The sequence below is a fragment of the Tenrec ecaudatus genome, chromosome 15 (genome assembly GCF_050624435.1).
Source record: "Tenrec ecaudatus isolate mTenEca1 chromosome 15, mTenEca1.hap1, whole genome shotgun sequence".
Taxonomy (NCBI): Eukaryota; Metazoa; Chordata; class Mammalia; order Afrosoricida; family Tenrecidae; genus Tenrec; species Tenrec ecaudatus.
The window spans coordinates 58877431-58904417 of NC_134544.1; the positions used below are offsets into that span (position 1 = coordinate 58877431).

A 26987-nucleotide genomic window follows, 5' to 3' on the forward strand; every position below is an offset into this window, starting at 1 on the left:
GTGCAGAAACTAGCCTTTGACCTTTGAAATTTAAAAATTCAATTTTAATTATTTCACCCCATAATAATTAGACTCACAGTACTCACAGAAACATACTCAATTCAAAACATAATTTATAAGAAAAATTGTTTTTTATTTTAATAAATCATTTTATTGGATGTTTTTATGGCTCTTATAACAATCCATACATCCGTTGTGTCAAACGCATTTGTACATATGTTATCATCAACAATTCCAAAACATTTTCTTCCTACTTGAGCCCTTGATATCAGCTCTTCTTTTTTCCTCTCCCTCTCCTACCCTCCTACCCTCGTGAACCCTTGATAATTTATAAATTATTTTGATTTTCATATTTTACATCATCCGCTGTCTCCCCTCACTCATGTTTCTGTTGTTAATCCCCTTGCGGGGGGCGGGGGTATATACCAATCATTGCGATCAGTCCCCTTTCTCCCACTTCTACCCCCGCCTTCCCCCTACCCTCATAGTATTGCTACTCCCATTATTGGTCCTGAGGGGTTTATCTGTCCTGGATTCTGTGTGTTGAGAGCTCTTATCTGTACCAGTATACATGCTCTGGTCTAGCCAGATTTGTAAGGTAGAAATGGGGTCACGATAGTGAGGAGGAGGGAGGAAGCATTAAAGAACCAGAGGAAAGTTGTGTGTCTTGTCGGTGCTATACTGCACCCTGGCTGGTTTGTCCCTTTCTTTGTGACCCTTCTGTGAGGGGATGTCCAAATGTCTACAGATGGGCTTTGGGTCTCCACTCTGTCCCATAATAAAAACTGAAATTCATTAATTTATTATGAGACTTAAATACTTCCATTATCAGAATATTCATATTTATTACGTTTAAGCTTCAGGTGTTGGGCCGCTGACCACACGATTGATCATTCAAAGCCCCCAGTCGCTCCACAGGAGAAACATGAAACTGTCTGTTCAGTTAAAGTTTATACACGGTCCCATGAGCCAGGCTGGACTTGACAGCAGTGGGTTCCTGTGGAGGAAGCTCTGGACCCACCATCAAAGGACCTGAAAGAGCTATGAAGTAGTCAGTAGGGTCTTCTATATCCCTGACAGCACAGCAGACAAACATTTTTTTACACATAATGCTATGGAAACACAGTAAATTCTTATTCTTTGACTATTCGTTATGGTAGATGCAGCTACAGATGTTTCACATTGTTTTGTTTTAAACTATCAGTTACATTTAAAAATCATTTCCTAGAACCAGTTACAAGTACAAAAATTCAATTGCAGTTTTTATGTATCAACATTCTAATAGTTTTGGTTTCATAAACTCTGGCCTACAAGAAGACTGTCATATTGAGGTGTTATTAAATTCCTATTGTGATCCTATGCCAAATCAACCAAAGCTAAGGCTATAGATATACCATGAAGGCAATTACAACTGAGAATCTTTGTTAAGTCTCATAAAATAGGTACATGTAAACACTGGACACAGTTTTTACAAGATATCCCAATACACTACAAAGCACGTGAAAATACAACTGTGCTGTGTCAAAATGACTACAGCATCTATGGAAGTATTACACATTCCACTGTGAGTAACTTGGCTTGTCTTTTAAAGTTGAGGAGGGCTTTGTGGAAGTCATCTTTGTAGACAATGCATCTCAAAGGATGTCCAGTAAACTCTGTATTCATGCCTTGCTTTTCTGGATTTCTTGGTATTCTTACATTATGCCGAGATAAGATCATTCAAGCAACCCCAGAGATTCAAAATGTGCACTGTAGCACGGAAAGCACTGAAGACCTACATTAAGACTTAGACTAGAGATGGTTCTTCCTTCCAGCATCTGCACATGCTACCTACCTTTGTTATCCTCTCTCATCATCTGTAACAACTCCCCAAAACAGAGAAAAGTACAAAAAGTGACCAAAATTTGTTTGTGTGTACATGTAAAATAGAAGCCACAGCATAAGATTTTCTATGCCTAATGATTGTTCTGGATTAAGATCCATTCCCCAAAAAGATATGTTAAAGTACTAGGCTATGTGAGTACGACCATGTTTGTAAATAGCCTTTCTTTGAAGATGTATCAGTTAAGCAGACAAGGTGATACCAAGGAGGACAGGTCTTAATTCTTTCTGAGTACTGTCTCATAAATTCATAGAACAAACAAAGATATAACTAGGAAGAAGACTCCCATATGAAGATGTATCTCTAGGTCAAAGAAGGCCAAAGCTTGCCAGGAGCAAATACTCTCTTAAGATCCCAGAGAGCAGTCAATACCACAGATGCCCCCATTTGGACTTCTCATCAGAACCGTGAGATCAGAATAACCCCACTTTGGGCTCTTGTGTCACTGCGGTCCTCTGAACCTAAAACAGTGGTGCTCAGGTGACCTCCATGTTTGCTTAGTCGGTATTTTTTAAACAGACATCAGGGTTTTTACAGTTTTTCATTCTGGTGTCTCCCTGAGTTATTTTCCAAAGTCAGCACGATTACTAAAGAAGATACTTGAGGATAAGATACTAGAAGTGTCCTTCTAAAAAAAAATAATAAGCTTAAATTAGACCGTGTTGAAGGAGTACGGCAGTAACATGTGAACGTTAAAAAGTAGATGGTACTTTTATATGGTGTACACATATCAGATTATAACTGACAAATAACGTTTGAACTTACTTTTACCCAGTGCCACTCGGCAACCACCTCCACGGACCAAGAGGGATAAAGTTCTTCTTTTACAAAACGTAGGTGCTTCTGTCTATTGGTCACCCATGTAATCACAAGACAGTTTGGAGCAGCCATTTTAGGGACAGGTATTTGCTTTATTTGCAGAGGTGATAAGTAACTGTACCTAAAATTAATGGGGAAAAGAAAACAAAACATTTTAATCACTGCAGAGAAAAGGAAAAGCAGCAGCAAGGAGGCCTGTGTAATAACACTGAATCAACAAACACAAAGCTCCAGAAATTATTCTTGTAACTAAATAAGGAGTCACAGTGACATCTGGTGGACACAGGTTAATACACAGGCTAGAATAACCATTATTCTTTTTGGCAACTTCATTTTTCATTTTCGGGTTTACTAGCTTAAAATTGTCAGGCTATATTTATTTATATCACTTTTAAACATATTTCAGTTATTTTATGAATATTTAAGTTATGCTTTTCTCTCACTCAAAATAAACCACAACCATTGGACCCCATAAGCGGCATTAACTGCTGTCTCAGCAACCCAAGTCAAAACCTGCACATAACTCATGGTCACACACCATTGAGAGTGCATTAAGGCCATTGAATTATGTATTTCACAATGGTTAGAATGGCAAAGTTTACTATTTAATAAAAATAGTGCCATAAATCAGATCAACTGGTTGGGTAGGAAGATTGATTGGAAAAAGGCAAGAGAGAATTTTCTAGGGTAATGCCAATGTTCTGCATTGATTGGTGTGTACAAATTCTTCTCAAGACTCATTACACTACATAGTGTATGTGTGTTACTGTATATAAATTATACCTCAATGAGATTAATATGAGAAAAAACTCACCAGACTTCACCTAATACCAACGTATTGTGAGGTTGGTTACACTAAAGTCAATTTATCTCAACATAGCTGTTCATTATTATAAATACTTACAAGAGGAATTCTCAAAATCTTTCAATATATACAAAAACTTCAAATGTACCTAAAAGTGTCATAAAGAGACTATAAAATTAAGGAATCTATTCTTTTAAATAATAAAAGCCATCTCTCAGAGATACTACTCACTTCCCTCACTATCATCCAGTCAAGGCCGGCTCATAACAACCTTTTAGGACAGGGTAGAACTGCTGGGAGTTTCCGAGACTGTAATTGTTTATGGGAGGAGAGAGCCCCACCTTCCTCCGGGTTTCAAACCGCCAACCTCTCTATCGCAGCCCAATGTGTAACTACTACACCACCAGGGCTCCAGCGATACTAACAGTTAGAATCAAACACTTCTTTACATAGGTTTTTTTGGGGGGGGGCATTTGAGATTTTTTTTTATTATTACTAAAAGATCATTATATTGGGGGCTCTTACAACTCTTATTACAATCCATACACCAATTTATCGGACATATTTGTACATATGTTGTCATCATTCTTTTCTACACATTTACTTTCTTTTTTTTTTTTTTTTTTTTTTTTTTTATACATTTACTTTCTATTGAGCCCTGGTATCAGCTCCTCTTTTTTCCCTCCCTCCACCCACCCCCCATGTGGCCCCTTGATGGATTATAAATTATTATTATTATTTTCATATCTCACTCCGACCGCTGTTCCCCTTTCCCCCATCGTTTCTGTTGTTCTTCCCCCTGAGGGGTCTGTGGGGTTATGTGTTGATCATTGCGATCAGTCCCTTCTTCCTCCCCTCCACTCCCCGCCTTTCCCCTATCCTTCTTGTATCGCTATTCCCATTCCTCTTCCTGGATTCCATGTGTCAGGGAGCTCTTATCTGTCCCTGTGCACTGCTCCGGTGTAGCGCGAAGTGAGAAGCAGCACTGGGGTCATGACAGTGGGGGGTGAGGACGCTTCAAAGAAACAGGAATATCGTGTTTCATCACTGCTTTAATGCACCCTGGTTGACTCATCCCTTCCCTGGTTTTTTACGTTTTTTTTTTAACATGCTTTTAACATACAACAAAAACTGAAAACTAAGATACAAAAATCTATTCGTTTTCATTAATAGTGAAAGTGAGGGTTATCCCAAAATGGCCTATGTGATTTTAAATTTAACACTCCATTCTCTATTAAAGTGAGAAGCAAAAAGTAGTTTGTATGATTTATCAGTGTCCTGTTTAGTCTGAGGTTTTATTCTAATTCAATAGGCAGCTGACCACTAAGCAACCAGAACAGATGAAAAGGAATATAAAATTAGTTCAGGAAAGACACTAAAGTAAAAAACAAAACAAAAAGCTGCAACGAACAGCAACAACAAATTCTGAGGAGGAGAGAGAATTTGATTGCCCCAGTTATAACTTTTTATTGCATAAAACATCAAGTGTTTAATAACAAAGAAAGTTTAAACACATTCAAAGGAGGAAGAAAGTATAGTCTATAAACAAGAAATAAAAATAGTCTACAAGAACACAATGAGATTGGACCAACTGGACAAAGATTCTAAACAAGCTTTTTAAAAAAATGCTTAATAGAGCTAAACAAAACCATGGACAATGAATTTAAGCAACACCCAAGAACAATGCCTAACTAAGTGCAGATATCAATAAAGAAATAGAAATTACAAAAAGACCCTAAATTGCACAATAACTAAACTAAAAAATTCACTCGAGGGGCTTAACAGTTAATTTAACCATACAGAGTAAAACATTACTAAACTTGAAAAAAATGAGCTTTGAAATGTGAAAACAAGAAAAACTAAGCAGATCATAAGGAAACTGTGGAACACCTACACACCCAATACGAGAATCTCAGCAGGAGAAGAGAGAAAGAAGAAAAGATCATTTGATGAAATAATGACCAAATTCTTCTCAAATTGATTTAAAAGGAACCATGAATCTACACACCTTAGCAGCTTAACAAAGTCACGCTGGATAAACTCAAAGAAATTCATACCAAGACATAGGATAATCAGACTATTAAGACACCGAGGCAGGACAGTGAAAGCAACCAGAGTGAAGAGACCCGTCGTGAACAAGAGCACCCCAATAAGAGTAACAACTGACTCCTCATTAGAAACCAAGGGGGACAGGCAGCAATCGCGTGAAAGGTGTGAAACGCTACAGGCACAGAAGGATGACTTTATAAACAGCAAAATTATTTAAGTCATTAAAAGAAGGCACATTGTCAGAGGGGCAAATATTCATAGAGTTCATTACTAGCATATCTGTCCTGCAAAGTGAGACCTTGAGACTGAATAATGGTCACTGGAAATTTTCTCAAATCTATATAAAATAAAGAACACCAACAAGAGTTCCTAGCATTTAAAATCTACTATACAGAGTAATGCCTATAAAATCTAGGTGGATGGGCACATAATATATTTTTAAATTTATTAAAAGAATAAACACATGAATAAAATTGACAAAAACTGTGTAAATGAGGGAAGGTAAAAAGAACTATTTAGAAGCAGAGTTTATACACAATTACTATTAAATTGCTATCAATCTGTACTATGTTGTTATAAATTAAGAAATTAATTATATGCTCCAAGACAGTCACTTAGAAAATAAATCAGTAACATATAATAAAAGAAACAATAAGGGAATTAAAATGGCACACTAGATAAACATGCATTTGACACGAAGGATGATAGTAACCAAGAAACTAAAACAAGTAAGAATGAGAAAATTATGTAATAAGCAATTATACTAATTGTCAGTTTGCCTTACTGTGGTGGCTGTGGTGCAGGAAGCAAGGTCATTAGTATTTTCAAATACCAGCAGAGGCACCCTATGCAAAAAAGTTTGAGCAGAGCTACCAGACGAAGAGGAATAGACTGTCTACTTCAGAGGGATCAGCCACTGAGAACCCAATGGGTAGTAACACAAACATTGTCAAATACTGAAAATTTCATGAACAGCAGCAGACCACTGTCAAACACAGTGTCAAAAAAGTAAACCCTGATTGGAAGGCATTCAAAATATGACTGAGGATTAGCTGTCTTCTCAAAGTAGAACTGACTATGTAATATGAGTAAAGTATACACTTGCTGATGAGCATGACTCAAAAATGGAACTTAGAATGTACGAAGTATGAATATAGGAAAATTAGAAGCTGTCAAAATTTAAATTGAATGCATATAGATGTCAGTGAGCTGAAAAGGATTGGCATTTTGCCATTTTGAGTAAGAAAATAGTATGGTTTACTATTTACTATTATGCCAAAAATGACATAAAGGCATGGCATTGCATTCAAGATTAATCTTGAAGTAAATGCTGTCCATGACAGGGTAATATCTATCCACAGGCAAGAGGAAAGTAAATGGGAATAGTGGAAAGAACTAGGAGGCAAAGGGCATTTATAGATGTCTGAATACAGGCAAGTGCATGTGTAAATATATTTACATATGACAATGGGGAAATAGATCTATGTGCATATATTTATACATTTAGTATCAAGGTAGCAGAAGGACATTGGGCCTCTACTCAAGTACTCCCTCAATGTAGGAACACTTTGTTCTACTAAACTGGCACTCCCTGATGCTCACCTTCCCAACCCGATCGTTGAAGACACAGCGGGTACATAAGCAAATGTGGTGAAGAAAGCTGATGGTGCCTGGCTATCAAAAGATATAACGTCTGGGGTCTTAATGGCTTGAACATAAACAAGCGGCCATCTAGCTGAGAAGCAACAAAGAACACGTGGAAGAAGCACAGCAGCCTGTGTGACCATGAGGTATGGATGGGATCGGGCACTAGGCATGAAAGAACAAAAAATCATATCATTGTGAATGAGGGGGAGTGCGGGGAGGAGACCCAAAGCCTATGTGTAGGCAACTAGACATCCCCTTACAGAACGGTCTCAGGGAGGAGATGAGCCAGTCAGGGTGCGATGTAGCAACGATGAAACATACAACTTTCATGTGGTTCTTTAATGCTCCCCCCCCCCACTATTATGATCCCAATTCTATCTAACAAATCCAGCTAGAACACTGGTACAGAAAAGAACTGGAAACAAAGGGAATCCAGGACAACTAAACCTCTCAGGAGTAATAAAGCGAGGAGCAATACCAGCAGGGGAAGGGGAAGGTGTGATAGAAAAGGGGAACTGAACACAGGATCTACATATAACCCCACCCCCATCCCGGGGAACGGACAATAGAAAGTGGGTGAAGGGAGGCATCAAGACAGTGTAAGACATGAAAAAATAACAATAATTTATAAATTATCAAGGGTTCGTGAGGGAGGGGGGCAGGGAGAGGGGAAAAAATGAGGAGCTGATACCAAGGGCTCAAGTATAATGTTTTGAGAATGATGATGGCAATAAATGTACAAATGTGCTTGACACAGTGATGTATGTATATATAGATTGTGATAAGAGTTGTACGAGCCACCAATAAAATGATTTTTTTTTAAACTGCATTGTCAAAGAAATGTGTGCAATAATCTGGAAAATAAAAAATCAGCTTGAGTGGAACACAGCCTGGCCCATCAGGCCGTGAGGATGATGTTCCTGAGTAGAGCAGCCAGTCCACAGAGAGAACAACATGGATGGCCCTACTATGAGACATGATGCCCCTCAGTGACTAAGGGCGATACAGGGGACAGCACCGGAGACACTGTGGGAATTGCACCTGACCTGATCCCACCACACCGAGGCAAAGCACTGGGTGAGTGCAGTGGAACAGCAAGGGAATGGAGTGGCAAGGTCCCCAGGGAGTGCTGAAGGTGGACTTTGGGGCCAGGGCGTGGTGCCCCAGCAGACTGGACTGGAAAACGCTCCTAAGGGCCAGCAAACGATCCTTGAACGAACTACAAGCCTTTCTTTTGTGAAGTGTTTTGTTTTGTTCTTTGTCAGTGGTTTGTTTTGTTGTTTTGTTGTCTGGTTGTATACTGTTGCTTTGTTTTCCTCTGTCTTGTTTTCGTGCATGTTAGTGTCTCCACAGGTCTGTCTGAATAGGACAGGCTGGATGAACTATCTGGAGGAAAAACAATGGGACAGACAGTTCCGGGGGGACAGACAGCTCCGGGTGGCGGAGGGGAAGAAGGGTAAGGAAGTGGTGTTAATAAACACAGGGACAAGGGAACAACATGGGACCCAAAATGGTAGAGAGGGGGGAGTGGCAGGCCTGATGGGGAACGATCAAGGGTAAGGTTGCGTAGAGAAGAGGTATAGCTGTAGCCCAGGTGGGGACGCAGCATGGTAGTGGGGCAGGAAGAAAGTCAAGGGAGATGGAGGAAGGAGCTGGGAGTCAAGGGGCATTTATGAAGGTCTAGACAAAGACACGTACATGCAAACATATATATGAGGATGGGGAAATAGATCTAAGTGTCTACATTTATAGGTTTAATATTAAGGTGGCTGAAGGACCTTGGGCCTTTACTCAAGCACTCCCTCAATGCATGAATACTTTCGTTTATTAAATTTGCACTCTATGATGCTCACTTTCCCGACACAACTGCTGAAGCCAAAGTGGGTGAACAAGTAAATGTGGTAAAGAAAGCTGATGGTGCCCAGCTATCAAAAGAGATAGTGACTGGGGTCTTAAAGGCTTGAAGATAAACAAGCGGCCATCTAGCTCAGGAGCAACAAAGCCCACATGGAAGAACACACCAGCCTGGGTGATCGAGTGATCCCAAAGGGATCAGTTATCAGGCATCAAAGAACAAAAAATCATCATATCATTGGCTGCACACCTCCATGATAGGATCGCTGAAGACAAATGGGTGCATAAGCAAATGTGGTGAAGAAAGCGGATGGTGCCCGGCTATCAAAAGAGATAGTGCCTGGGGTCCTAAAGGCTTGAAGGTGAACAAACAGCTCAGAAGCAAAAAAGCCCACATGGAAGAAGCACACCAGCCAGTGCGATCACGAGGTGCCCAAGGGGAGATGGGTCAGCCAGGGTGCGAGGTAGTACCGATGAAGAACACAGCTTTCCCCCAGATCCTGGATGCTTCCTCCCCCCAACTACCATGATCCGAATTCTACCTTGCATGACTGGATAGGACAGAGGTTGTACACTGGTACATATGAGGGCTGGAGGCACAAGGAATTCAGGGTGGATGATACCTTCAGGACCAAGGGTGTGAGGGGCGATGCTGGGAGAGTGGAGGGTGAGTGGGTTGGAAAGGGAACTGATTAAAAGGATCCACATGTGACCTCCTCCCTGGGAGATGGACGAAAGAGAAGGGGGGGAAGGGAGACTCTGGATAGGGCAAGATATGACAAAATAACTATGTATAAATTACCAAGGGCACATGAGGGAAGGGGAGCGGGGAGGGAGGGAAAAAAAAAGAGGACCTGATGCAAAGAGCTTAAGTGGAGCGCAAATGCTTTGAGAATGATTGGGGCAGGGAATGTATGGATGTGCTTTATACAATTGATGTATGTATATGTATGGATTGTGATAAGAGTTGTATGAGTCCCTAATAAAATGTAAAAAAAGAAAAGAAAATGATTAGGGCAAAGAATGTACAGATGTACTTTATACAATTGATGTATGTATATGTATGGATTGTGATAAGAGTTGTATGAGCCCTAATAAAACGTTTAAAAAAAATCAGCTTGGAAAAAAATATATATACATACAAGGAAATTATTTATTGTAAAAATTTATGTACCAACCACTAAAACTAGTGATGAAGAAATTTTAAAGTTTATCAATTCAAACACGAAATCATTATATACTAATAATTATTGGTGATTAGAATGAAAACATTGTAAACAAAGAGGAAGAAGCAATATTTGGAAAATGGAGTCTTGATACAAATGAAGCTAGAGATTGCCTGACAGAATTTTGCAAGACCTTTGACTTCTGCAAGGAAAATACCTCTCTTCACCAAAAAAGGCAACTATACACAGAGAGATCTCCTGAGGGAATACGGTATATACTTGTGCATTAGCCAAGGTTTTCAGCACATTTTTAATGCAGTTTTGTGGTAAAATTAGGTGCCTCGGCTGAGATTCAGGTCGGCTTAAACGAGTATATATGGTACATAGAAATCAAACTGACTGTATTTATGAGCAGAGACAATGGAGAAGCTCAATATTGGCAGTTAAAATCAGGCCAGGTGCAAATTGTGGAATGAAGCATCAAATGTGCATATGTAAATTCAGGTTGGAGCTGAAGAAAACTGAAACAAGTCCATAAGAGCCAAACTGACTTTGAATATAACCCACCTGAATTTCCTTGAGTTTTAGGAGCATTTCAAGAACATATTTGACACAATGAACACTGATAATGGAAGACTTGATGAACTGGCAAATGACATCCAGAACATGGTACATGAAGAAAGCTAAAGGCTATTAAGAAGACAAGAAAGAAAAGATCAAAGCAGACATCAGAAGAGACTGAAATTTTCTCTTAGTCATGGAGTAGCTGAGGCAAAAAATTTCAAAGGACAGCTCAAGAAAACAAAAGTGTCATGATCACATGTGTAAAGACCCAGAGTTTTAAAACTAAAAAGGAGCATGCTCATTAATCTGAAAGAACTAAAGAAAAAAATTCAAGTCTGGAGTTACAATATTTAAGAGCAAAATATTACACAATGAAAAACATCAAAAGAAATTAGAAAGAATGTGAGGGAATGTTTTTTTTAAAAGTGAAAAAAAAAAACTCCTCTGCTGGGCAGAGTGGCGTTTTCCTAGGAAGCATCAGCAACTTGCTCTGAGTTAGTACACCCAGTGGCATCTCCTGGAAAGGTTCTCTCTGGTCACACTTAACATTTTAGTAAAAGCAGTTTTGCTTGAACCTTGTTTTTTGTGGTGGCGAATTTAAGAGAATGACCCCGCAGATGTGAAATTTTGTTTCCTGCTCAGGGAAAAAGGCTGCAGAAACTGTTGTGGTGTTGAACACCGCTTATAGGGACAACACTATGGGGAAAACTCAAGTGTATGAGTGGGTTCTCGTTTCAAAATAGGTAAAAAGTCAATCAATGATAAACCTTGTTCTGGCTATCCGTCAACTTCCCAAATGGACAAAAATGTGCAAACTCTGTGCACTTGTGAAGACTGTACTGACAAGAGACTGATGAAGAGATGGGGACATTATCTGGACCACCTTGGAGCTCAGTTCAGTGAATTTTAATGCAAGATTTGGGAATGAAAAGTGTGGCTGCAAAATCTGTGCCATGGGATCTGTCTGACCGGGAAAAAGAGCACAGACTGGAAACATGCTGTCCTTTCAAAAGAACAGCTCCAAAGTCACCCAGACTTTGTCCAAGGTGATTAGTGGTGAGGAGACATGTTGCTATTCTTACAACCCCGAAAGCAAACATCAATCAAGCCAGTGAAAGACGTCATCATCACCTGGCCCAAAAAGAGCTGGTCAAGTGAAATCAAAAATCAAGACAATACTCATCAGTTGTTTTGATGTGAGGGGGATAGTGCATCTGGAGTTCACTCCACCAGGTCAGACTGTTAAGCAAGCTTCCTAGTTAGAGGTTCTGAAAAGACAGCATAACAGTGTGCAACAAAAAAGGCCTGATCTGTGGCAGACGGGAGACTGGTTTTGCCACCACGACAATGCACCTGCTCACACAGCCATCTCAGCGTGCCAGTTTTTGGCAAAAAGCAGCATGCCTCTCTTGCCCCACACACTTGACTCACCTGGCCTCCCTCCATGCAACTTCTTTTTGTTGCTGCGAATGAAGAGGGACATGAAAAGTGATTTGATGACAAGTAAGAGGTGAAGAAAACAATGAGGGAGGCAATGTCAGTCATCCAAACAGATGAGTTTAAAAAATGTTTCCAAGAATGGAACAGCAGATTTGACAAATGGATTAAGCGTAATGGAAAGTACTTTGAAGGCAATAAGGTTGTTTGGCTAAAATTTTTAAATACATAGCTTTGAAAAAATATTCTGGGATTTTTTGGGGTATCCCCTTGTACACAGAGTCACTAAAGAGAACAAGTTGACATTCAACCATTTCAAAAAGTAGTATATGATGAAGAAACCATACTACTGAAAGAAGTCCAGAAATTGATGCAATACAATACCAGTTGAAATGTTTCAACAAGCTGATAAAACACTCACTCACTCCTCTATGTCAATAAATTGGGAAAGCAGCTACTTGGCTAACAGACTGGAAGAGTTCTGTATCTGTAACGTTTCCAAAGAAAGGTAATCAACAGAATACTCAAACTATAGAACAATTCATTAATATAATATTAACATACAATTAAAAGTTTGCTGAAGATCATTCAACAACAGTTGCAACAGGACATTTACAAGCAGCTGTCAGAAATTCCGCCTGAATTCAGAACTAGATGAGGAACATGGTATATTGTTATTGATGTCAGATAGATCATGGCTCAAAGCAGAGAATACAAAAAAGTTTACTTGTTTTTATTGACTCTGTAAAGGCATTCAACTGTGTGAACAATAACAAACTGTGGATCGTTTGAGAAGAATGGGAATTCCGGAACACTACATTGTGCTCATGCAGAACTGTACAAGGAACAAGAGGCAGGGGTGTGCACACAACAAGGACACTGCAAGGATTAAAATCAAGAAAGGTGTGTGTCAGTGTTGTACCTCTCACAATACTTAGTCTGTATGCTGAGCAACCCATCTGAGAAAGCGGATTATATGAAGAATATAATATCAGGGTTGGAGGAAGGTTTTTTAACAACCTGCAATATGCAGGTAACAATTTTGCTTGCTGAAAGTGAGGAAGACTTGAAGTACTTGCTGATGAAGATCAAGAATTGCAGCCTTCATTATGGATTACAAAACAATGTAAAGAAAACCAAAATAGTCACAGCTGAATCAATGGGTAACACCATGATAAATGGAAAAAAGATTAACGTTGTCATGGATTTTGCCTTGCACAGATCCACAATCAATACTCGTTGAAGCAGCAATTAAAGAGATCAAATGATGCATTGCAATGGGTAAATCTGCTACACAGGACCTCTTTTAAGGACTGAGAAGCAATGATGCAATTACTTTGAGGACAAAAGTCATGGTATTTTCATTCACTTCACATGCATGTAAAAGTTTAGACACTGAATAAAGAAGACCAGAAAAACCGCTGTGTTTGAATTATGGTGCTGGCGAAGAACATACGAAGTAACACGGACTGGCAAAAGAACAAACAGAGCTGTCTTGGAATAAGCAAAGCTAGAATATTCCTAAGAGGCAAGAATAGCGAAACTTTGTCTCACACATTTTGGGACGAGCCTAGTCCCTGGAAAAGGACGTCATGTGTGGTAAAGTAGAAGGGCAGAAGAAAGGTGAAGCCCCTCGACAAGAAGGATTGCCACAGTGGCGGCAACAACGGGCTCAAACAACATAAAGATTGTGAAGATGGTCACAGGATCAGGCAGTGTTTTGTTCTAGTATAAATACAGGGTTGCTGTGAGTCAGAACTGACTCGACAGCACCTAACAATAATTACAATAAATGTATATGGCTCTAAATGCTCCAATGAAAAAAGATTGACCAGATTTTAAAAATCCAACCAAATACTGTCTTTAAGAGATTAAACCTTCTATTCAAACGCACATTGGGTTAAAAGTAAGAGAATGGGGCAAGATATAGCACGTCAACACAAATCACAAGAGTGCTGGGGTGACACCCTGGTGACATAGTGGGCTACCAACCACAAGAAAGATGGAGAGGCTATTCTATTAACATGCAAATCGAGTTTTTAAAAATTGTTATGGAGACAAAGGAGGACACGACATAATATTTAGAGGGCCAATCCCTAAAATACCTAATATATGTTTTCACTTACCTGTTACTTCTTTTCACTGATTTGTTCTCCCAAGGTGGATCTATTACAATTAAATCATATTTTTTCCTGCCTGAAAACAAAAACACAATTCTAAAAAACATCTTCCTCCATATATGATCACTTTTAAAATGAAACATGCTCTTCAAAACTTAAATGCTTTCACTATATATGCAAAAATAAGAGAATGAAACATAATTTATCTAAAAAATTAGATATCTCCCTTATCATTTATTACCTTTAGGAATTTAACATACTTTAACTTATTGCTACTTTTGCAGATAATGCTTGAAGATGACTAAAGTTCACTAAGTTTTACAAAAATGACTGATAAAATCTCTGTAAGTCTCAGGAGTCACTTGCGGTCTCATCATTTCACATGTATAGCCACTGTATGGCCCTTTCAGACCTAAATCTTTTTTTACTTTACCCTTTCTGAACTTCCTACTATAACATACCATATGTACTTGTGTGTAAGCCGAGTTTTTCAGCACATTTTTAATGCAGTTTTTGTGGTAAAATGAAGTGTCGCGGCTGTTATCCGGGTTGGCTTTTACTCGAGTATATACGGTAATTTCAGTCCTATAAAAATGTTCTAAAAATACAGAGTTGCCATATAACTTTTACTTATCTTTCCCAAAGGTTAACCTCTTAAATAAGCATATCATGACTAAGAAAAACCAAAAATATTAAAAATGATACAATATGAGTTGATATGCCAACCACTGTAAAACGTTCCCAATTATCTACTAATGCGCCTTTTTATGGTTCAAGATTTTAAGCAGAATCATGTATTGCATTTAATCGCCATTCCTCCTCAATCTCTTCTAATATGGGAAAATTCCCTAGTTTTTCTTTGACTTCTATGACCTTGACACTTTTGAAGGTTACTGACCAGTTATTTTATAGACTGTCCCTCAACTGGAGTTTGAAGTTCCTCATGATCAGATTTAGATTTTGGCAACAATTCCACAGAACTATGTGTGCCTGATAAAAACATCATATCATGAGGCACATGAGGCTCAATACAGTCACCCCTTGGTATAGACACAGGTATTGACACAGATATTGACCCCCAAATCAACTACTAAAACTCACTACCATGGCATCAATTTCAAATTACAATGACTGTATAGGACAAAAGAAGCCCCATGGGCATCTGATGCTCCAAATCTCTATAGGAGCAGAAAGTTCATCTTTCTTTCACAGAGCAGCTAGTAGATTCGAACAACTGACTTTGAAGTTAGCAGCAGCCAATGGCTTAACCCACTATTCCACTAGGACCCCGCAGATATGAAAATCCACAGATACTCATGCTTCTTATATAAAATATCATAATATTTGCATATAAATATGCATATCCTGTGTATGATCTCTAAGTTACTTATAATACCTAATATAATGTTAAAAAAAAGATAAACTCACTTCCATTGAGTTAATGCTGACTCAAAGCAATCCAACATAAATAGCACTTTACTCTTCCTCTAGGTCTTTAAAAGATTGCTTTAGACCATTTATTTACTCTTATTTTTTTCCAAATATTTTCAATCTGTTGTTGGATGAATCCATAGATGTAGAACTACAGATATGAAGGACCAACTATATATTTCATTTTTATATTACATTTGGTTACTTTGGCTAAAGCGTTCTATGCCACATTTCCCCAGTGTAAATTTTCTCTTTATCACTACACAGCACCTTGTGGGGAAATAATTTCAAGAGTATACTAGTGTCTTATTTTTTTCACCAACTATTTTGACAGCAACTGAGGATACCCTGCCTGTAATAATTATTACTATGCTTCTTGCCAAGTGGAAATTTTCTACATCCATCATTCCATCCAAATTTACTCACTGGAATTTTACTGTAACAAAGAGCTGTCCCTTTCTTGTCTTTTATAAACATAAAGCTATATTTATAATTGCACACTATCACAAATAATCAATGAATGCAATTAAAATGATATTTTCAAACATTACTATTAACAAAGATCAAAGAGAACTGGAGAAAATGTTTAAACATATGGCATGATGTTCTCACTAATTTGTGATTCTGTCATTTATTTGCCTCTAACGATTTTCTGACAGTGTTACATGGAGAGCCACCCATGAGGAAGATGGCTTGACAGCAATTAAATGATGTCCTTCATTAGTAAGCGATGTTGTAGCTGCTTAACAGCTTAGACTTTTGTTTTAAAAGGTCAAAATATAAATACACAGCAAATTAAATTCAACTTGATCAATACATTTCTTACCCACATCATCCCTAAGGATAGTGTAATATTATAAATCACTGATCTGAGGTCTAAATACAAAGGATTTCGTGTACTCCTCAAAGTGATGAGCGAAGTTGGGCTGTGAAACTGATTTACGAATAAGGAAAGCGAGGGTCAGATTTGAGAAGTAAAGGGCCACAGCGTTTGTGATTAGTAAAAGGCACGACGAAGCTGCAGACTAAGTGCAAACCAAGTCTGTGTGACCACAGACTGCAATATTTAATTTCTTTAACTTTGTGCAGGCAAATACGTCAAGAAATTTTCAACAATATACTTGAAGATCAGCTAACATCTTGGGATGATCTGGGGATTAACATTCATGTTGCTGTGTATTCAGCTTTGCTGTAAGCAACGTGGCCACACATAGCATCATGAATTCCTAGCTACAGAGCAGTATCCACAGTTGCTCTCTCTGGGAACTAGCTACTCATTGAGCCCTTGTTCAAAATAAGAATTCAGAATTTAAAAAATAAAAAATCAAAAGTTAACACTAAAATTTCAAAGCAAAATAAAGGTAGAAAATATGTTTAACCTTTCCAGACCCTTATAGAAAATTCAGACTAGGCCTTTTGAGACTACAGAAAAACTGTCTATCATAATAAACAAAATAATTACTTACAATTCAGAAGTGGTTGTATACAAGAAATGTCAGACAAAAGAAAACCACTTTTTGGTGGCAGCAAGTATTTATGTCCCATTAAAGTAATCATTTTTGTGAAGCAAGAGTTGTTTTCAACAATCCGTGAAAATAAATCCTGCTCATCAATAGACATATCGTCGTCCATCAACTGTAGTGTCTGAAGCTTCGTTTCGTTCATAGAAGACAAATGCTTTGCCATTTCACATAATTCTGATAAATTGCATGTATCGAGTGGCAAATTGACATGCCCACTACACTTGGCCTGTTTTTCAGAAAGTGGATAAAGAAAACCACTTTTGAGACCTTCTTGGACTAACTGTGAAGATCCATCCAAAATTAGTCTCCTGATCTGTAAGAGAATTTTTTAAACCGCATTACAAGAAAGGGCATTGACATTAAAACAATTTTCTAAGTTCACTTAAAATGAAGTCAACATTTTTAATACCTGTAATAAAATAATTTTATATTAGAATAAAAAAGAGTATTTAGTTAAACCTGTAACTGCTACTTTCTAAGCATTTCCATTATAGTTTAATTCCATTTTCCCACTACCCTTTTGAAATCCCTTCACATATAAGAAAAAAATATTTATAGAATGAACTTGTCTGTTCAGATAGTTACTCCTAGCTCTGAGAAAATGGAATTTTCTAGGCTACGAAGAGTTCATTTTAAATATTTAATATTACATATTTTTAATGGTCTGTTAAATGAAGAGACCTTGCAGTGCAATGGTTAAACACTCAGCTGCTAACAAAAAGATTGTCTGTACAAACCCACCTACTGACCTGACAACCTACTCCCATACAGATTGCACTTTGAAAGCTTATAAGGCAGTTTGACTCTGTCACAGTAGGTCACTATGGGGCAGAACCAACTTGAGGGCACCTCACAATTACAGGAGCTGTGGTGGCATGGTGGGATACACGCTGGACTGCTAGCCCACCAGCTGTTCACCGGACTAAGATAAGGCTGTCTACTCCTGTAGAGTTACAGTCTCAGAAACCCTGAGTCAGAATTGGTTTCATGGCATTGAGTTTGGTTTTTGGAACAAGTATTATGAAATACACATCCCTTCATTTTTAAAAATATAGCTTGAATTGTTAAAGAAGGAGAGAGCGAACTGTAGTGAACATATAAAAAAAGTTTTGCAAAAATTCAACTAGAGGAATTATAAAACTAAATTCCTCCATCCTACTTTGGGTATATGTAGTAACAAGGATAAGATTTACTCTTCCATGTGAATTAACTTTTTTTAAAAAAAGAAAGAAACTCAAAAGAAACTGACTATCATCAAGTCAAATCTAACTAACTCTACAGGCAGAGAAGAACTGTCCCTGTGGGTTTCTAAGATGTAAATCTTTATGGGAGTCGAAAGCCTCATCTTTCTCCCATGAAGCAATGAGTGGTTTCGAACTACTGACCTTGCAGTTAGTAGCCAAAAGATTGTACAAAATGTATGCATTTTGAAAGTGATTTGCAGACTTTCAGCAGTGCCAGACAGTCACAGTTAAAGTTTCAAGACAGAAGCATAGACGAAAGCGATCTACAGAGTCAAGTCTCTCTGAGTGGAGGAGAGGTGCAAGGTGTCTGGAAAGGCAATGGTAGCTAACAGTTTTAAAGGAGAGACCAAGAGAGAGAAGTATTTCTTGAAATCTATGAGGGTTCTCTCAAAAGTCCAGCTGAATATTGATCAGCACATATGTAGAATGAAATGATTCACTGTCAGGGACAAAAAAAGATGAAATTATTAGAGGGTACAGACTGGATATTATTAGTGATCCCACCAGGCAGAGTAAAAAACCTCCTAGTTCACATGGAAGGAGTAAACTACATTATTCAGAAAAATAATTCCCTTGCACGAAGGGGAGAAAAATAGCACTAGATAGGACATTGGGCCTCCACTCATATACTCCCTCAATGCAAGAATACTTTCTTCTATTAAATTAGCATTCTATGATGCTCACCTTCCCAACACAACTGCTGAAGACAAAGAGGGTGAATAAGCAAATGTGGTGAAGAAAGATGATGGTACCCAGCTACCAAAAGATATAGTGGCTGGGGTCTTAAAGGCTTGAAGGTAAACAAGTGGCCATCTAGTTCAGAAGCAACAAAGCCCACATGGAAGAAGCACACCAGCTGGTGCGATCACGAGGTGCCAAAGGGATCAGGTATAAAGCATCATCAGAACAAAAGATCTTACCATCCCGAATGAGCGGGGGAGTGCGGAGTGGAGACCCAAAGCCCATTTGTAGATCACTGGAGATCCCCTTTCAGAGGGATCTGGGGGAGGATACGAGCCAAACAGGGTGCAATGTAGCAATGATGAAAGATACAACGTTCCTCTAGTTCCTAAATGCTTCCTCCACCCCCCACTATCATGAGCTGACTTCTACCTTGCAAGTCTGACTGGACCAGAGGGTATACACTAGTACAGATAGGCACTGGAAACACAGGGAATCCAGGGCAGATGATCCCTTCAGGACCAGTGTGGTTTGGATGGCGATACTGGGAGCGTAGAGAGAGAGTGGGTTGGAAAGGGGGAACCGATTAAAAGGATCTACATGTGACCTTCTCCCTGGGGGACGGACAACAGAAAAGTGGGTGAAGGGAGATGTTGGACAGGGAAAGATATGACAAAATAATAATTTATAAATTACCAAGGGCTCATGAGGGAAGGGGGAGCAGGGAGGGAGGGGGAAAAAGAGAACCTGATGCCAGGGGCTTAAGTGGAGAGAAAATGTTTTGAGAATGATGAGGGCAATGAATGTACAGATGTGCTTTACACAACTGATGTATTTATGAACTGTAATAAGAGTTGTATGAGGCCCTAATAAAACTATGTTTTTAATAAATAGTAGCCCTAGACAATGTATATTCTGTGCTCCTACCTGAAAAAGCACAAAGGTGGTCTTTAAAAGATTAGTTCAAGATAACTGTCAAAAACGGAACTCAAAAATAATCATAGGAATACAAAAATATTCAGCACCCAACAAAGTAAAATTGAAATATTTTCTAAAAATTCAAAACTAGAAATATAAAGTATAAAAATAGGACACGTGATCATTCAGTAGAAACCAACACAGAACAGTACATGTGATTCAATTAGCTGAAAACACTGGGTAGGTTTGCTGTCAGCTTGTTTAAAAGATTGGGGAAGTACAAAAGCAATTACTATAATTACATCACAGATGTTCAAGAACATGAAGAAAAAGATGAGCGTGTTAAAGACATGTAATGGAAAAAAAAAACTTGCTGCCATCAAGTCATTGCTAACTCACAGCGACCTTCTTGTGGGTTTTCAAGACTGAAACTATTTGGGGGCTTATAAAGCCTAGTCTTTCTCCTATGGAGCTGCTGGTGGTTTCGAACTGCCGACCACGCAGATCGCAGCCTAGTTCACAATCACTATGCTCCCAGGGCTCCACAATCAGATTTACAGAGATGGCAATTTTAATGCATGCAAAGGGAAATTCACTGGACTGGGTTGAAAGCTGATCAGACAATGAAGTAGAAAAGATCAGTACAGTAATGGGGGCCGTCCAGCCTCATGGGCTGTACAGGCTCTCAAAATCATCAATACCAGTTAACAGTGCATGCCTCACCAAAGAGAATAGTTCCAGCCATCAAAGTAGGGGTGAGTTAATTAAGAGTTTGACCATATAAAGCTGGCTAATTTTTAAATTGATAATTTGTATGACCTGTGAATGATGTTATCAATATCCAAATGGCCCTTGGCAGAAAAAAGGTTGCCTACCCCTAAATTAGTGCAACTGAAGAAACCGTGATAAAGATCAACAAAGTGGGTGCATAAGCAAATGTGGTGAAGAAAGCTGATGGCGCCTGGCTACCAAAAGATATGGAATCTGGGGTCCTATACGCTGGAAGATAAACAAGGGGTCATCTAACTGAGAAACAACAAAGCCCACATGGAAGAAGCACACCAGCCTGAGATAGCAAGCCATCGAAGGGATCAGGTATCAGGCATCAAAGACCAAAAAAAAAAAAATCATAGCATTGTGAATGAGGGGGAGTGTGGAGTGGGGACCCAGGGCCCATCTGTGGGAAATTGGACATCCCCTTGTAGAAGGGCTGCAGAGAGGAGACAAGCCACTCAGGGTGCAGTGTTGGGTGCAGGGTGCAATGATGAAATATACAATTTTCCTCTAGTTCTTTAATGCTTCCTCCCCTCACACTATGATCCCAATTTTACTTTACATAACCGGCTGGACTGGAAGATGTACACTGGCACAGATAGGAACTGGAAATACAGGGAATCCAGGGCAGATGAACCCAAGACCAGTGGTGAGAGTGGTGATACTGGAGGGTGGGGGGAAGGTGAGGGAGAAAGGGGGAACCGATTACAAGGTCTCCATATAACCTCCTCCCTGGGGGATGGACAACGAAGAAGTGGGTAAAGGGAGACGTCGGATGGTGTAAGATATGCCAAAATAATAATAATTTTATAAATTATCAAGGGTTCATGGGGGAGGGGGGAGCAGGGAGGGAGGGGAAAAATGAGGAGCTGATACCAAGGGCTCAAGTAGAGAGCAAATGTTTTGAGAATGATGATGGCAACATATGTACAAATGTGCTTGACACAATTGATGTATGTATGGATTGTGATAAGAGTTGTATGAGCTGCTAATAAAATGATTAAAAAAAGAAACCATGAAAAAATCATTCAAAATGATACTGAGAACATTAAAAAAGAAATGAGCGAAGTATCAACAAGCTATGCAGCACCTTCAAGTGGTCTGATTTATGTATAACTGGAACTTGTAACAGAGATGAGGAGACGAAAAAATATTTTTAAAATAATGGCCATATTTAATTAAGACTATAACACTCCTATGTCCAAAAGGCTCAAAAACCTCAAAGAACTAAAACACGAAAAAGTGCATTAAGAAACAGCACAATCAAATCACTTAAGAATCAGTAACAGGTGGGAGAGGGAGGGGGGAAAGGAGAGCTGATACCAAGGAGTTAAGAAAAAATAAAATGGATTGTAAACGATGATAGCAACAACTGCACTACTACACCTGAACTAACAGAACTACGGGTTATAATAACATCCGTAAGAGATCCCATGAAATGTTTTTTAAGGGTGATTAGAAAAAAGAACAGTAATGGAAAATCATAGGGTTTTAGAAAATCTTAGGTGGAACCAAAAGCTCCCACTTCCAAACAAAATGACGTAATGATGACAACGGTTTCTAAGACATCAGATGTTGGAAAACAATAGATGGGAAGGAGACCCTAAATGAACCTTCCCTGACATCTGAAGGAAACCATAAATAAACCTTAGTAAGCCGACTGGAGTGAGTTTCAAGGCCACAAAGGGGCAGAATATAAGCGGCTTAATAGATTCCCTAAATTGAAAAGATGAAGCTGAAAGGAGGCAAAAGTTAACACAGCTATACAGTTCAATACAGCTCTACTTTGAATAAAATAAGGTTGTTTTATAAAAAAATGTAAATATATGGCTTTGAAAAAATTTTTCCAGTTTTTTGGGGGGTACTCCCTAGTATACCTGTGCAAAGTGACATGTGTATAATAAATGTAAATGTCAGCCAAGGCAAAATAAATAAAATTGAGAGTGATAAACAATTCATAAAATATGTTTAAGTGAAGGATAAAAATCAAAGTGCAAAAGGGTGAAAGATCTAAATAAAAAATAGAAGAGAGCACATGTACATATTACCTATTATATATGTAGAACACTACTAGACAAGGAGGAAGGAGACAGGCAGAGGGAGATGTCACTGTATTTTAAATTTTATCACATAAATGTATAATCAAAAGTAATTAAGTTTAATATTAAATAATTCAATAAAAAGCTAATCATACCATGTCACCTATTCTCAATACCTCTCACTACCTATAGAAATAAGTATAAAAAGCATCCTAAGATAGGATTATAAAAACTGACATATCTGCTACTTCTAACTTCTCCAATTTCATCTCTAACCACTCTCTTTTACATTCCAACCTAGGATCCTGAATAATTTTCAGCTCTCCTAACATGTCATATTCTTTCTTCCTTCTGAACTTTCATGAAGGCTACTTGTTTCTAAGCCTAAAACACTCTATCACTCTCCTCATGATCAACATCTACTCCAAGAATTGAGATTAAAGTTATTACTGTCTCCATAAAACTTTCCTTCAATGCCCTAACTCACCTCCCCACCTAACTCCCACTCTCACTTACTCCTTCCTTCCTTCCTTCCTACCTCCCCTATCCCCCACCCCACCCCCACCCTACCTAAAAAAAAAAAACTTTCCTTCACACCTCTGCTCGAAGTCTGGTTTGGACTCCTAACCTATGCACCCCCCCCCCACCCACGGTTATAGCAATTCTTCTATGATAAAACTCGTTACATTGTATTCGATTTAATTTGTTTCCACCTCTCAAGATCGTGAATTCTATGAAAGACTACATCTACCTTGAAGTCCTTGAATTGACAGCGTCCAATATGTAGTCTGCATTCAATGAACATGTGTAAATAAATTTAATTAATGAGTCAGACATGAAAGAGACAAATAAACTAAATAGGAAGAAAGGGAGACGGATAATTTCAGTGGAGAAAACTAATTTGGCATGTCCTACTCCAGGCTTTGCCTTAACCTATGCTCCTGACCACCACTTCTCATACTGCGATGGCACGTGTGTTACTCTAATACTGGAAGCTGTGTCCCTGGGATTTCAAATGCCAGCAGGGTCACCCACAGTGAAGAGGTTTCAGAGGGGTTTCCAGACGAAGAACAGAAAACAAAGAAAGACTCTGCTGCCCACTTCAGGAGGAAGGAGCCTCTGCAAATCTTACGCACAGTTTCAAGACACTGTCAGATACTGAAGGTCCACACAGAGGAAGCAGCGCGTTGTTGGAGCTAGCGCCCCTTCGGCCCCACATTTGAAATGTGCCTCGACTGCTCTCTCAGAGGAGCCAACCATGGTGACGGTACTGGACTAAAGCCAGTGGGATGGGAGCCTTCACGGATCTTCATTTGCTGATAAGGCACAACTCAATGTAAGAAGAAACAGCTGTAAAAATTTGCTAATATTCAGAACTTGGGATGTGTGAAGTATGACTCCAGGAAAATTAGAAGTGGTCAACAATGAAAATGAACATATAAAGATCAATGCCCTGGGCATCAGTGAGCTGAAATGGACTGGTGTTGGCCATTTTCAATCAGAAACGATGATTTACTTTGCCTAGCAGAACACAATCCAGAGGAGTGGCGTGGCACTCCTTGTCAACTAGGAACTTGATGAATGAGTCATGAAGTGCAAGGCTGTCTGTGATGGGCCTATATCCACATTCAAGGAAATCCAATCAATTCAAAAATTATTCGAATTTATGCACCACATACAAAAGCTAGTGTGCAGTAACTGAAGAATTCTACCAGATTTTATTTGGAAATTGATCAAACACACAATCAAGATTGATAGTTTTGGGTGATTGGAATGTAAAAGTTGGAAACAAAGAGGAAGAAATAGTAGGTAGAAAATATGGAGTTGGTGAAAGAAGAAAAGTTGAAGGTAGAATTTTGAGAGACCAATTACTTTTTTTAAATCATTTTATTGGAGGCTCATATAACTCATCATATTCCATACATCCATCTATGTGTCAAGCACATTTGTACATTTGTTGTCATCATTTTCAAAATATTTTCTAGCTGAGCCCTTGGTATCAGCTCCTCACTTTTCCCCTCCCTCCTCCAGCCTGCCTCCCTCATGAACCCTTGAGAATTTATAAATTATTATTTTTCATGCCTTACACTGACCAATGCCTCCTTTACTCTTTTCTGTTGTCCATCCCCCTGGGAGGGGGTTAGATGTAGATCAGTGGGAATGATTCAGGAAGCATCAAAGGAAAATGGAAGGAATACAGAGCCACTATACCAAAAAGAACTAGTCAGCATTCCACCACTTCAAGAGGGAGTATATGAGCAAGAACCAATGGCGCTAAAGGAAGAAGTTCAAGCTGCACTGAAAGCAATAACCAAAAACAAGCCTTCAGGAATTGATGGCATGCTGCGATAGTTTATTGTGCCAGCCTGGTCGATAAACACAAGTAGGATTAACTGAAGGGCAGAGGGATAAATGGCTGGGTGAGCCTCGCCTTGCTTGTTCCGTGCCTCAATTTAAAGGGGTTCACTACCTGTGGGATGCCTAGCCTGTGGACTGTGTCGCTGTAAGTTGAGGTCCCTTTAAGCCCACACGATTGGAATGTTCACCTCTGGAGCTGGGGACCGACAGTTGATGACAGTTGGGGACCTGCCTTGCTGTTTGCTGCCTGGATATATATAGCCCAGCTCTCTCTACAGAAGGGGACTGGCAACTGGTGGCTCTCAAGCCTTAAAGGACTGCTAGTGTCTCACTGCTTTATAATTTAATTGTTAATTTATTGTATTATCTATCTGTATATAATTTAATGGTTCATTTCTTGTATTATATATCTATCTTTATAAATATATTTATATATAATTACTAGCAATCTGGTTTGTCTCTCTAGAGAACCCTGTCTAACACACATGCCAATTGAAATGTTTCAACAAACTGATGAAGCACTGGAAACACTTACTCGTCTGTGCCAGAAAATTTGGAAGACAGGTACTTGGACAACTGACCAGAAGAGATCCATATTTGGGCCCATTTCAAAGAAAGGTCACCCAGCCGAATCTTCATATAGAGCAATATCACTGGTATCACATGTGAGTAAAGTTTTGCTTAAGATCATCCAACAGTGGTTGCAGCAGTATATTGACAAGGCGCTGCCAGAGATTTTGGCTCGATTCAGAAGATGACAATGAAACAGAGAACGTCATTGCTGATGTCAGATGGATCGTGGGTGAAAGCAGAAAATACCAACAAGATGTTTATTTCTGTGTTACTGACTATGCAAAGGCATTCGACTGTGCAGATAATTACAAACTATGGACAACCTTAAGAATAGGAATTCCAACACTTCATTGTGTTCATACAAAGATTAAGAGGCAGTTGTGTGAACAGAACAAGGGAATAAATACTTCATGGTTTAAAATCAGAAAAAGTGTGCATCCTAGTTGTATTCTCTCACCATACGTATTCAATCTGCATCAGAAGAGCTGGACTGTATGAAGAACGTGGCATCAGGGTTTGAGGAAGGCTTATTAACAACCTGCAATATGCAGCTGACACACCTTGCTGTGCTGAGAGTGGAGGACTTGAAGCACTTGCTGATGAAGATCATGGACTGCAGCTTCTGTATGGATTACGAATCAATAGACCCAAATCCTCACAAATGCACCAATAGGTAACATCATGATAAATGGAGAAAAGGTGGAAGTTGTCAAAGATTTTTGTCTTACTTAGATCCACAACCAATGCTCATGAGAGCAGCAGTCAAGAGATCAAATGACGTGTTGCATTAGGTAAATCTGTTTCACAAGATCTCTTTAGAGAATTGAAAAGCGAGGATGTTACTTTGAAGATTGAGGTATGCCTGACCCAAGCCACGGTCTTTTCCATTGTCTCATATGCATGTGAAAAGTTGGACACTAAACAAGGAAGACTGAGGATTCAATGATTTTGAATTGTGGGGCTGGTGAAGAATATTGGAAGTACGATAGACAGCTAAAATGAACAAACTAGTCTGTTTTCAAGAGCATGGCCACAGGGCTCCGTAAAGGGAAGAATGGAAAGACTGTCCTACATCTTTTGGACATGTGATCAGGAGAGACCAG

At 39.0% G+C, this 26987-nt stretch overlaps 1 protein-coding gene across 2 annotated transcripts in view; it reads right to left on the reverse strand.

The window, feature by feature from the left end:
* The window catches only part of METTL4 (methyltransferase 4, N6-adenosine), a 42720-nt gene that overhangs the window by 8469 nt on the left and 7264 nt on the right, over positions 1-26987 (reverse strand). For both annotated transcript variants that reach the window (XM_075532854.1, XM_075532855.1), the window contains exons 4-6: positions 17241-17610; positions 14350-14419; positions 2648-2822 (exon numbers count right to left, since the gene is read on the reverse strand). In XM_075532854.1, the coding sequence (XP_075388969.1) occupies positions 2648-2822; positions 14350-14419; positions 17241-17610 (615 nt within the window). The remainder of the gene's footprint in view (positions 1-2647; positions 2823-14349; positions 14420-17240; positions 17611-26987) is intronic.